Source organism: Notolabrus celidotus, chromosome 10 (assembly GCF_009762535.1).
Source record: "Notolabrus celidotus isolate fNotCel1 chromosome 10, fNotCel1.pri, whole genome shotgun sequence".
In the NCBI taxonomy this organism is placed as follows: Eukaryota; Metazoa; Chordata; class Actinopteri; order Labriformes; family Labridae; genus Notolabrus; species Notolabrus celidotus.
This window is the reverse complement of record NC_048281.1, coordinates 12729537-12742174: the sequence shown is the minus strand read 5'-3', so window position 1 is coordinate 12742174 and position 12638 is coordinate 12729537. Positions and strand designations below refer to the sequence as shown.

At 47.1% G+C, this 12638-nt stretch overlaps 1 protein-coding gene across 1 annotated transcript in view; it reads left to right on the top strand.

The window, feature by feature from the left end:
• zeb2a (zinc finger E-box binding homeobox 2a) overlaps positions 1-12638 on the top strand; it is a 54356-nt gene that overhangs the window by 37101 nt on the left and 4617 nt on the right. The window contains exons 4-10 of the mRNA XM_034693742.1: positions 3848-4141; positions 4242-4310; positions 4439-4633; positions 4844-5058; positions 6516-6624; positions 7332-9217; positions 10484-10664. Coding sequence (XP_034549633.1) covers positions 3848-4141; positions 4242-4310; positions 4439-4633; positions 4844-5058; positions 6516-6624; positions 7332-9217; positions 10484-10664 — 2949 coding nt within the window. The remainder of the gene's footprint in view (positions 1-3847; positions 4142-4241; positions 4311-4438; positions 4634-4843; positions 5059-6515; positions 6625-7331; positions 9218-10483; positions 10665-12638) is intronic.

Genomic DNA, 12638 nt, shown 5'->3' with positions numbered 1-12638 from the left:
GGGGGGAAATTCAATTTTTTCACTCATGCTATTTTGGACATGCTACACATACAGTTTTTTTTTTGGTATATACATACAAATGCACACACATGCAGTGAACATGCTTAGGGAGAGATGTCAGAGTGAGGATACTGCCGTCATCCAGCGCACCCCGAGCAGTTGGGGGTTTGGTGCCTTGCTCAAGGGCACCCCGGCAGTGCCCAGGCAGGTGAACCAGCACCTCTCCAGCTACCACTTGCCAAACTTCGTCCATACTGGGACTCGAACCAGCGACCCTTCGGTTCCCAAGCCAAGTCCCTATGGACTGAGCTACTGCAGTAGCTCAGACTACAACACACTACATACGCCGTACACACACTGCACACACTCTACACACACTGCACACACACTGTCCACACACCGCAAAAATTGTATTGTACACACTGTACACACACTGAGTACACACTGTTACAATGTTACAATGTCATTGTAACAGCGTGTACTCAGTGTGTGTACACACAGTATGACTGTATGACGAAATATGTTCATCAACGACTATTTTTTCATCAAGAAAGCAAGACTAAGACGTGCTAAACTGCATCACTGATAATAAAAACTAAGATGAACGTATGATTAGCCTCGTTGACGAGACAATGACATGACTAAAACATTAGTTAATGTCCGACGACATTAAGAATCCAGGTTTCCCGCGCTGTGCGTCTAATCTTTAGAAATAAAAGTGATGCATTCCTGTGACAGGCTGAGTTATTATCTGAGGGGCTCAGTGTTAGCTTGGTCTCTACCTGCAGCAGGTGTGCTTTATGAACCAGCTCTCCCCGCCTCCATGCATCTGTCTCATCTTCATTGAGGATTTTTACCCCTGAGCGTCAGTGACAAAGACACAACAGGGGGACGTCTGTTTAATATTTGATGTTGTTGCTGCTATTACCGTAAAAAGCTCCCGTCTTCAGCTTGACTTAATCCAGTTTGGCGATACATCAGACACATTTAGTAAGTTTTGATCAACTCCTAATCATCAAAGATTCAGATGCATTTCAGAGTGCCGTGAACTGGCTGTCCAGTGCCTCTGTCGCTGCGAGGTGCATTCAGGGACCGTCGTAAAAGTGCAATACAGCCCTTATATTGTGTCCATGGCATTTTTATTTGAATCAAGAGAATCAAAATATCTTCATAGTGGTCACATCAAGGATGTTTTCTTTTTACTTTTTAGCAGACTAAATCATTAAACTTAAGATATTACACAGAAGTGGAAAAAGAGTGAAATATTGACTATTTGAACACTTGGTAACCCTGATACTGATATCTAATCGACTACATGAGTTATTTTAAAGAGAGAAAATGTTTTGGCAAAAATGAAAGACTAAAATCTGACTAAAACTAGACTAAAATGTTTTCAGTTTTCATCGACTAAAACTACACTTAGGGCCCGATCTACTAAAGGTTTGCGTGTATAAAAACATGTGCAAACTTGACAGCGCGCGCAAAGCTGACGTACTAACCGGGAGCAAATGGGATTGCGTCTGTCAAATGAGCAAAATAGCACTCGCAAATCATTTAGCTTGTTTGCCTTCATGAATATGCAGAATACATGTAGATTATCAGAACGCGCAAAATACTGGGAGGAGGAGATGCAAATGTAATCATTTAGCACATGCAATGTGATCTATCAAACCTGAAGCAGATAGCGCACGCTGTATTTGCGCCTATATTTAGCACGTTTGAAAGGCAGGTGCAAACTGGCACAGCGTTACGCACACATGGCTGCAGTCACTGTAAAGCTCATCATAACATCGCTTTACAACATGCCCACAAAAGCTGGGCTTACAAGCATTACTACATGTTTTAGTCATTCAAACCATCCATCCATCCATTATCTTGACCGCTTATCCCGTTAGGGGTCATGGGGGGCTGGAGCCTATACCAGCTGGCTTCGGGCGGAAGGCAGGGTACACCCTGGACAGGTCGCCAACCTATCACAGGGCTAATCAAACCAAGAGAACAAAATAATAATAATAATAATTAAACAACACAAATTCAAAGCAGTTCAGCACCATGGATAGCGACCGCGTCATTCTGACACCCACTTTAACTTTTTCATATAATGAGGGCACAGTAGGTCACTGTATCAACAGCTATAAAGTTTAGTGAAATTGGCACAGCGTCACACATGTTCACATACAAACAAAAAAACAATATGAACAAGACCTACTCACCACTGTTTGGACGAGCCTTAAGCTCCGCGGACTTGTCCACGATGCACTATATGTCCATTTTCTTTGATCTGTCATTCTCAATAGATAACATGACATGTCCACTCAGTCTATTCTGTCCCATCGTGCTCATCAAGGGTTTTTTAGTTAGTTTTAACTTGGAGAATGATTGCTCACTGAGCTGCGCCAGGCAGCTCTGCGTAACTCCTCATCTCGTGCTTGCAGCAGTGTGTTGGGGTGAATAGACTCAAATATGTTCACAGTTCCATTTAAGCTGGTGAATCTTTGGGACAGTTGCTGGATGATAATATCAGACATTAAAAACGTTCACCCAAAAGTTGCTCCCTGGGACAGTGAGGCGACTGTCTTCATCAAAGTGACGCCTAACTTTTCTAGAGCAAGAGTGGCAGACTAAGCCTCATCAAATCGCTCTCTAAACTTTTTTGGAGTACAGTAGATGCGTTTATTTCATCGGCAGATCTTCAGTTTTTTTCTCACAGCATTCACCTTTTCTAAGATGGCCTCCCAAATCGCATTTCAAATGCTGAGATGTCTCTGCTGGAGTTCGCCGATGTGTTTATTTTCCTCCTCCACAAAGATCTCCAACTCCATGGCTTCAAACTTCATTTATCGCTTAAGACCAAAATCCTCATAAAATAGGGCGGTCCGCACCACTTTTGCACTCGTTATCATTTGCACACGCAGTCTTAGTAGATCACCCGCAACACGCCCAGAAATAGCACGTGCAAAATTATTATTTGCACATGCAAATTAGCGCTCGTTATTTGGGATCTTAGTAGATCAGGCCCTGAATACACCCTCAATACACACTGTACACGTACTGAATGCACACTGTACACACACTGTAGACACACTGTATACACTGTATGCACACTGTACACACACTGTATACACTGTATGCACACTGTACACACACTGTATACACTGTACACACACAGAAAGGAGATTTTAAGACCTCCACATTGAGGGTGTGTACGTAAGGGCGAAGGACACCATGTAGTGACCATGTCTGTGTTGGCGGGGCCTAGGTGAATGCCTGTCTGTGGTCCTGCAGTCTGGTGTCGGCTGATTTGCTGCTTGTTGAAACGTTATCACACGTTAGCTTCCTGTCGTTAGCTTCATGGACATATTGATCATCAGTGATTGATCAGAGATCCACACTATGACTCCAGCACCACGCTGATCATGCTAACGTTTACTTAACAGTCTGTAGGTGTTTCCTGTCTGTTAATTTCAAACAGGAAGTTAAACTTTGATGAGTCATTCCACCAACGATCAATGGATCAGTATCGCTCAGCTCATACCGCTGACCTCAAACGACATGCTAATCCAAGCTAGTTGTTTCCAGACTGAGTGCTATGCTAAGTTTCCTTTTACATTGTGCTAGGGTTTATGCTAAGCTAACTAGTTGCTAACTGTAGCAAAATATTGTGTCAGCTGTACCGCACCAATGTTCTGTCATCAAACACTTTAGGTGTTCAGTTCCTTCAGACTCTGATGTAGACCTGGTCCCAATGCTGGCTATGTTCCTGATCCTGGTTCTGGTCCATTTTCCTGGTTCTGGTTTTGGTTCTGGTTTGGTTCAGTGACCTAACCTTGCTGCTGTGTTTGTGTTTCAGTGTTGAACTATGAGAATGTGGTGGAGACCGCGTCAGAGACCGACGAGGAGGACAGGACTCTGGTCTCTGAGGATGGCATCCTCACTAATGGAGGAGGAGGAGGAGGAGGAGGAGGAGGAGGAGAAGGAGGAGGGGATGATGAAGAGGCAGGCAGTCTGGTCGGCGTTCCAGCTCTGGAGGTGTCACCCCGGGTCGCTCATGCCTTGCTGTCCTACCAGGAGTCCTCTGAGGGCCGGGACCAGAACCCCTGCTGGAGGCTGGGAGACATGGACACACACCTGAACAGTTCAGGTGAGTCACGTGACTGTAAATGTCATCAGCTGATGGTGCTGCTGGTACCTGAGGTAACATAAAGACAGGTGTGAACATTGATGTATGTTCTCTCTCTCAGACGACAGGAAAGAGGACTTTAAACCTTTGGATCCGGAGGCGTCCCTGCAGGCTGTGGGGAATGGGACAGGTGAGGTCATCAACACTAACACCTCCACCAGGTGACAGGAAGTGATGCTCATCCTCCAGGTTCATCACTAAATGTTGATTTGTCCTACTATTCTTCTGCCCCTGAACTCATCCCCTGTGTTTTCTCAGTGAAGCGACTGGAAGGCGTCTCCGAGCTGGACGAGTACTTCCTGAAACGGAAACTGGAGGACAGTGATGGTCACCCCGCAACCATCGCCGAGTATCTGCAACGCAGCGACACAGCCATCATTTACCCAGAAGCCCCTGAGGAGGTGACCCGACTGGGGACACCCGAGGCCATCGGACAGGACGAGAGTGAACATGGTGAGGGGTGGAGCCAAAAGGGGGTGGGGTTACACACCTTAAAACACTTATATATAATTTTGATATTTACACTTATATATAATTTCTGATAATTTTGGCTGTTTTAACGTGAAAATAACCACGCCCCCACATTTCCTTGTTTCCATTAACTACTTCCTGTTGACCGTTGTATCAGCCTTCTTTAACCTTTGACCTATGTTACATCTGCAGACCTGCTGTCGGGTACATCTGATGACTTTGCCCAGCTACTCACCTGTCCGTACTGTGACCGCGGATACAAGCGTCTGACGTCTCTGAAGGAACACATCAAATATCGCCACGAGAAGAACGAGGAGAGCTTCGGCTGCCCGCTGTGCGCCGAGACCTTCAGCCACCGCACGCAGCTGGAGCGTCACATGACCTCGCATAAACCCGCCATAGAGCAGGTACACACTCCTCAACCCATACCTTTCTTCTTCTGCTAACGAAGCTACAGCTAATGCAGATAAAGGAGTTGTAGCTTTCAGAGCTGTAGCTAACGAAGCCGTAGCTAACAAAGCTGTAGCTAACGAAACCTTAGCTAACAAAGCCTTAGCTAACGAAGCTGTAGCTAACGGAGCTTTAGCTGACGGCGCTCAATGTGTGTTCTCAGTAATCTGGTAGTGTTTTCTGCTCACGCCTTCTGCATTCATTCCCCATCACATCCTCATCATCATCACGTTTCAGCGGGTCGGCTCCTTCATACCTGCCCCCCCTAGCCCCCCCCCCCAGCAGCAGATGGTCTGTAGAGTCATAATCCCGTAATGACTTTAGTGCTCGTTTATTTGTGTACTTCCTCTGAATTAAACTGTTAAAGAGAGACGAGAAGAGAAAGAGGAACCAAATCTGTCCTGTCATCAGACACACAGACACACAGACACGCACGCACGCACGCACGCACGCACGCACACACACACACACACACACACACACACACACACACACACACACACACACACACACACACACACACACACACACACACACGCAGTAGAGCAGAGGAGATGGCCTCCTTCTGTGCTTGAGGTTTATTCATAGAAAGTTTCTGAGTGATAACGCTCAGCCTGATGGAGCAGCATGAGATCACCTCCTCACTCTACAGTCTGAACATGTTTGTGTGGCAGATATCTTTTTTTTCATGTTCTCAGAAAGAAGCTGCACTAATGATGTTTTGATCAGCTCCAGTAACCAGCTTATTATCTTAAACCAAACATGCAACACCACCAGCAGCCATGGGGGCAGTGTGGAGCAGGGCATAAAGAGGCGTGGCCGGTTGTGGATGGTGCAGGTCATTTTGCTGAAGACTTATAGATCTGTTGTCAGATGTAAACAAAAGAACCTGCAGCTTTTTAACACCCACGTTGATCTGTGTCCTACACTGAGAAGACTGTCCTTCTAGCTCCCTAGCTTCCCAGCTCCCTAGTTCCTAGCCTAGGGAGGGTTTTGAGGTACGTTTGACCATCAGACAGTTAGAGAGTTCACATCAATGTTTACAGGTTTAGGCGTCTTCAGAAATGTCTTGTTCCTGTTCCTGTTCCTTCCCTCTTGTTTCTCTTTATGCTCAAAAACAAACATCACTCCATCGTCTGCATGTCAATCCACAGGATGAACACTAACTTCTACAGTCTGTGTGTGTGTTTGTGTGTCTGTGTGTGCGTGTGTCTGTGTTTGTTGATTTGAATGTCAAACAGTGGGAATGTACCTCCACACAGACAGTTACCTCTGCTCAGCCCACGCTGTGAGGAATCTGTCTAAAAACTATTAAATTCCCCATCAGCTCATCTTCCTCGCTCTGTAATCTGCTCGGAGACTCCCACTCGTCCTCCATCTCACCATCATCACTCTGTTTGTTTTCTGTCTGCAGACGCCGCTGCTCAGTGAAGCCGCTGGAAACCGCAAGTTCAAATGCAGCGAGTGTGGAAAAGCCTTCAAATACAAACATCACCTGAAGGAGCATCTTCGAATTCACAGCGGTGAGTCGTCCCTCCCCCGACACGCCGTCTGACTCGTCTTATAACTCATCGCCCCGATCCTCTCGGTGACTCATGACATTTTATGACGAGTCAGTCGACCTGTTTCACTTCTGAGTCAAAACTAAAGTGAAACAACAGAAACTTTTCTTTGAATACAAAAAGGAAACCTGATTAAATCTCTCTCAGAACATCTTCGTGAATGATTCATATCTAAACTCTGAAGTCAAATCATTCATGCTGACAATATGGACTGTTAGATTTCACTGACACAACCTTGAACCGTTTACAAAGTTTAAAATACATTATACACACAGCCTTCTCTGTTAGCATGCTAACCTGCTGCTAGCTTGAGGTAGATGTTTGCCTGTAGAGAATAATAAAGGTTGGTTTGGAGAGGTGGCAGTTTAAACTCATGATCTTGTTCGGTAGTGCCAACTTTAGAAAACAAAGACGCGTTGACGTCAGTGTGCTGAATCACGGACATCCACCATGGGACATGTTCACTTGTTGACCTGATGATGGCGCTGCTTGATAAACCAGAGGATCACTAAAGTTCTGAAATTGTATCCTCCCACCTTAAACCATGGGGCCAAAGGGACCCCATCATCATCTTCAAGGCTGAGCAGCAGGGAATCACCCAGTCACTGTAAACTGATCTGAAACATGTAAAAGGAACACGATAACTCATAACTGATGTTGTCTTTCAGGTGAGAAGCCGTACGAGTGCTCAAACTGTAAGAAGAGGTTCTCTCACTCCGGCTCCTACAGCTCTCACATCAGCAGCAAGAAATGCATCGGCCTTATTGCCGTCAATGGAAGAATACGCAATGGGAACAATGGCAAGCCTGGCTCCTCCCCCAACTCCTCCACCTCATCACCTGGAAGCCCCGCCCTCGCCCAGCTCCGCCACAAACTGGAAAATGGGCGACCCCTCTGCCCTCCAGACCAGCAGGGTCATCTGGACATCAAGGCTGAGCCCTTGGACTTTAACGAGTACAGAATGCTCTTGGCTTCCCAGCACGGGTATGGAGGACCAGGGGTCTACCTGAATGGACGTGGAGGAAGCCCACTGGGTATCCATAGCTCCTCCCAGAGCCCCCTTCAACACCTGGGGGGCTTGGGACTGGACTTTCCTATGCTGGGCTACGCAGGGGCTCTGGGGAACAACCTGAGCGAGGTGCAGAAAGTGCTCCAGATCGTAGACAACACAGTATGCAGGCAGAAAATTGATGGGAGCCCAGAGGAGATCTCCAAGCTCAGGGCCTATATGAAGGAGCTGGGGGCCCAGATGGAGGAGCAGAAACTGGCCCAGGCCAGCTTCCAGGTGGTGGGCAACGGCAGTCCCACAAAGAGCATCATCGACTACACGCTGGAGAAGGTAAATGAGGCCAAGAACCTGATTGACGACTCCAAGAGGCAAGTGGACATCAAGAAGGAGAGGCCAAACAACTCAGTGGAGGAGAAATCCCACGAAGTCCAAAACCAGTTCCTGCCGTTTTCCTGCCAGTTCTGCAGGGAGACTTTCCCCGGGCCCATCCCCCTGCACCAACACGAGCGCTACCTGTGCAAGATGAATGAGGAGATTAAAGCAGTCCTTCAGCCAGCTGAGACTAGCCCTGCCGACCGCAGGATGTCCTCAGAGCTGTCCAGTAATGATCGGGCCACTAGTCCCATGAACCCCTTCAAAGACCATGTGTCAGTGCTCAAGGCCTACTTTGCCATGAACACTGAGCCCAACTCAGAGGAACTGCTTAAGATTTCAATTGCTGTAGGCCTCCCTCAAGAATTTGTTAAGGAGTGGTTCACCCAGTGGAAGAACCAAAATCACAGAGGCAGTCTGAGGAAAAAGTCGCCCCCTCCTGACCACGGAGCATCGGACGTCAACCCCAGCATAAGCCGGTCTCCGATGTTAATTCCTGCCTTAGAGCTACATGGAGGTTTCACTAACGGACTCAGGGCCAACCAGTTTACAGCCAACAGGCAGACAATAGGAGATAAACCACTAGATCCCTTGGACCACTTAAGGAGCGACACTCCATCACCCCTCAACCTCTCCTCCACCTCCTCCAAAAACTCTCAGAGTAGCTCTTACACTCCAAACAGCATGGCTTCAGAGGAAACCCACGGGGACATACCACTGGATCTGTCTCTGCCCAAACACTCAGCACAGAGACTCATCTTCCTAGGGGAGAAACGGTCTAGGCCCAACGGCTTCATCATGGAGCGCAATGGTGAGGCACAGGGTCGGGAACAGGTCTCAAGGCCCTTGGATCTGGCCAACATCAAGAAGGAGATGCTGGGCTCTGAGGGTGGAGGGGGCTCCGTCCATCAGCTGGAGAAAAGCAACAGTCCAATCTTTGGGATTAACCCCTTCACTGGTGGTCCTGTCTACACCTCTCTACCACCACATGGAGCGTTTCCTCCTCCCACCTTCATGTCTCCTGCCCAGGCCACCATCACAGGCCTCAGGTCCTACCCGGGCCTCGACCCCATGAGCTTCCTGCCCCATATGGCCTACACCTATGCCACGGGGGCAGCCACATTCGCTGAGATGCAGCAGAGGCGAAAGTACCAACGGAAACCTGGGTTTCAGGTAAAGCTGGACGACAGTCCTGATATTTAAATTATGTTATTTCATGACGTCTTTCAATCAAATTGCGAAGTTGACTTTTGGCAGAGGTGACCACCAACCAGGTGTGTTTACAGTCTTCATTCCAGTCCAGATATTCAGCTAATGACAGCTCTGATGCTCCCCTGGCTCTCTGAAAGAGATACCAATTTATGATCCAAATAAGTAATCAATAATATCCCAGCTGCAGGTAGATGATCTGACCTGTATCAGGTGATAACTGATGGTCTCACACGTTTCACACCCCTAAGCTATCTGCACCTGTTAACCTACACCTAAAGGTATGCACATTTAAACAGTCATGCTGGTCAGAGAACAGCTGTAAACTCTCTGATTCTCTTCTCCAACACTTTTAACCGACATAAACAATGCAGAATCTGGGTTTCAGTTCTCTGTGAACCTCGGCTTGAACTTTATAAGTCCAACCATCCATCCTGACCCACATCAGTCTCCTCCAGCAGACGTAGTGCGGAAACAGTCCATGTGAGTCTAGATCCAGAAACATGCAGCAAAGAAATCATTTTATTTATGGATGACTGAACAGCACTGCTCCTCCTGAACTTACCCAGACCTGATTGAGGGTGCACTGTCAGACAAATGTCCTAAAGAGGACCTTTACCTAGGAGGCTCATTCACACCAAATATAAATCACTGTGCAGGAAAATGTGAACATACAGGTTCGACCCAACAATCTTTACTCTGGGTCCCTCCCCCCTCTCCCTCCCTCCTCACAGGTAAAGGTCCGAGCCATACTCAGACTGGGGGCTTTGTGGTTTCTGCCTTAACTCCTAACTTTTAAATCTAGAGGTCATTCAAAGAGCCCAGGAGAAGGGACGTTCAAACATCTATTTTCAGTCTGACAGGGCCTCCCTCTGCAGGTGAGGACTGCGTTAGCGGGCCGAGAGCTCCGCATGGACCCAAGCTGGGATTGTTTGGGGGAGGTTATGGGGCTGTCCTGGTGTTGAGTCATAAACAGAGTTCACCTGGTGTAAGTGTTTGTCTGCAGAGACAATCCCAACACTTCATCTAAACCCCCGGCCCCATATGTCCCCCTTTTTTTTGAGAGTCTCCTGGATGAAGGGGACTTACCCAGGTCGGGCCTTTAAGCCCTGTCCAGACTTGGGATCATAGTGGCGGTGGGGGGTGGGAGCAGAAGGTGTCTCTGAGCGTGGAGCCAACAGGTGTGGGATTATCAGACGTACTGAAGCGATCTGTGTGTTTGTGTCTCAGGGGGAGCTGCTGGACGGGACGGCGGACTATCTGTCAGGCCTGGACGACCTGACAGACAGCGATTCGCTGCTCTCCAGGAAGAAGATTAAGAAGACTGAAAGTGGTATGTACGCGTGTGACTTGTGCGACAAAACATTCCAGAAGACCAGTTCCCTCCTAAGACACAAATATGAGCACACAGGTATATATAACATTTGGACACTTCTTTTTCCCCCGCCCCGATGCTTCTGCCCCTCCCCCTTCATCTCTAATGTTTCCTCCTCCTCCTCTGTTGTTCTTTATCTGGTCACGTAGCCCCCTCACTTCTAGTTTCTCTCTCTGCGCTGTTTTGTTCTCTGTGGCCTTTAACATGTTCCTTTCTTTACAGCGGGGGGAGGGACGAGTTCATACGCAGAGGATTACATAAACACCAGCGCCCCCAATATACCACACACCCCATTCATACACAGACGTGTGTGTGTGTGTGTGTGCGTGTGTTTGTGTGTGTGCGTGTGTATGTGTGCGTGTGCGTGTGTGTGTGTGTACTCTCACTGTACTGGAGATCAAACAGAAATATTAATCAGAGCAGAGAGATGCTCGTGTCTTTCTGTGGAAACAAACAGCGTGTGATGTGAATACATCAGCAGTTCATCTCTCAGTCAGCACTCTGACAGCAGACGGCCTTTCTCTCGTACGTCTCTCACACAAACCAACAGTTTGTCTTTGTTTCCTTCAGCATGCAGGAAACATCTTACTGTGAACATAAACTTTGCAAACCAACTTAGTTTCAGACCGAGGGATGAGCAGATGTCCTATTCTGAGTAGCTTCATCGTATGCATGTTAAACGCCTGCACACATAAAAAGCCAGCATGTTTATTTATACAACATTTTAATCTCCATCAGATCTTTATTTTCTTTCATCAGAATGAAAAAAGGAATGAGGGGAATTCAGTGTACAGACAAAAACATTTTTAGGTCAAATCCTTTTGCATCATCTTTTAGGGAATTTCTTTTCGTGGAAGCAGATCAGACCTGAAAACAGATCTCTGTGATGTAACATTATATAAAACCTGCTCACAAACCAACACCGGCTTTTCTTTGAAAACTTAAATGGAGGGTTTTTGGTTCAGACAGGACGCTGATCCTGCTCTAAAGGCGCTGAACTCTTTACTCCTCTTCACAGACAGGTTCAGTGTTTATGACGTTTGTTCCTCTCAGACTGAGGCTTATCATGAAACAAGAAGAAAGTCATTTTACTGCATTTTGGAGTTCTCATCCTTCCAGGAATATCAGAGTATTGAAACATTCTCTGACTCAGGAACAGCCACTGCTCTCTGTTACCTCAGGACTACAACACCACAGGCTTACATTCATAAGGACTACAATAACACACAGTAACATTCAGAAGGACTACAACACCACACGCTAACATTCATAAGGACTACAATAACACACACTAACATTCAGAAGGACTACAACACCACACGCTAACATTCATAAGGACTACAATAACACACACTAACATTCAGAAGGACTACAACACAACATGCCAACATTCATAAGGACTACAACACCACACGCTAACATTTATCAGGACTACAACACTATATGCAAAGATTCAGCAAGACTACAACACCACAGAGGAGGGTTTCACCTGAGCCCCCACCTGCTTTACCGCCATCTCTTTCACTCTGTTGCATCATTCCAACGCCCCCAATACATACACACACACGCACACAGACACACACACACACACACTGTGGCAAAAATAACTGAGACGTTGGATTCCTTAGTGTGTGTGTGTTTGTGTGTATGTGTGTGTTACAGTAAACTATGCCAGCTATGGTGGATGTTTCAGGCGTTCCAGTTCTATTTGTGGCCTGGGTCTGCCAGCATGTGTGTGTATGTGTGTGTGTGTCTGTGTCTGTATCTGTGTGTTTGTGTGCAGGCTCATCAGGTGAAGCTGTGTGTGTGGGACGTGTGTTTGGACAGCGTTCAGCCTGTGTGTTGGCAGCAGAGAGAAGCTTCTTGTTCAGTCAGATGGAAGAGAATTCTGTTCATATGCAGTCATGGTAAACCAGCGTGTGTGTGTGTGGGGGGGGTATCTGACTATGTGTATGTGTCTGACTGTGTGTGTGTGTGTGTGTGTGTGTGTGTGTGTGTGTGTGTGTGTGT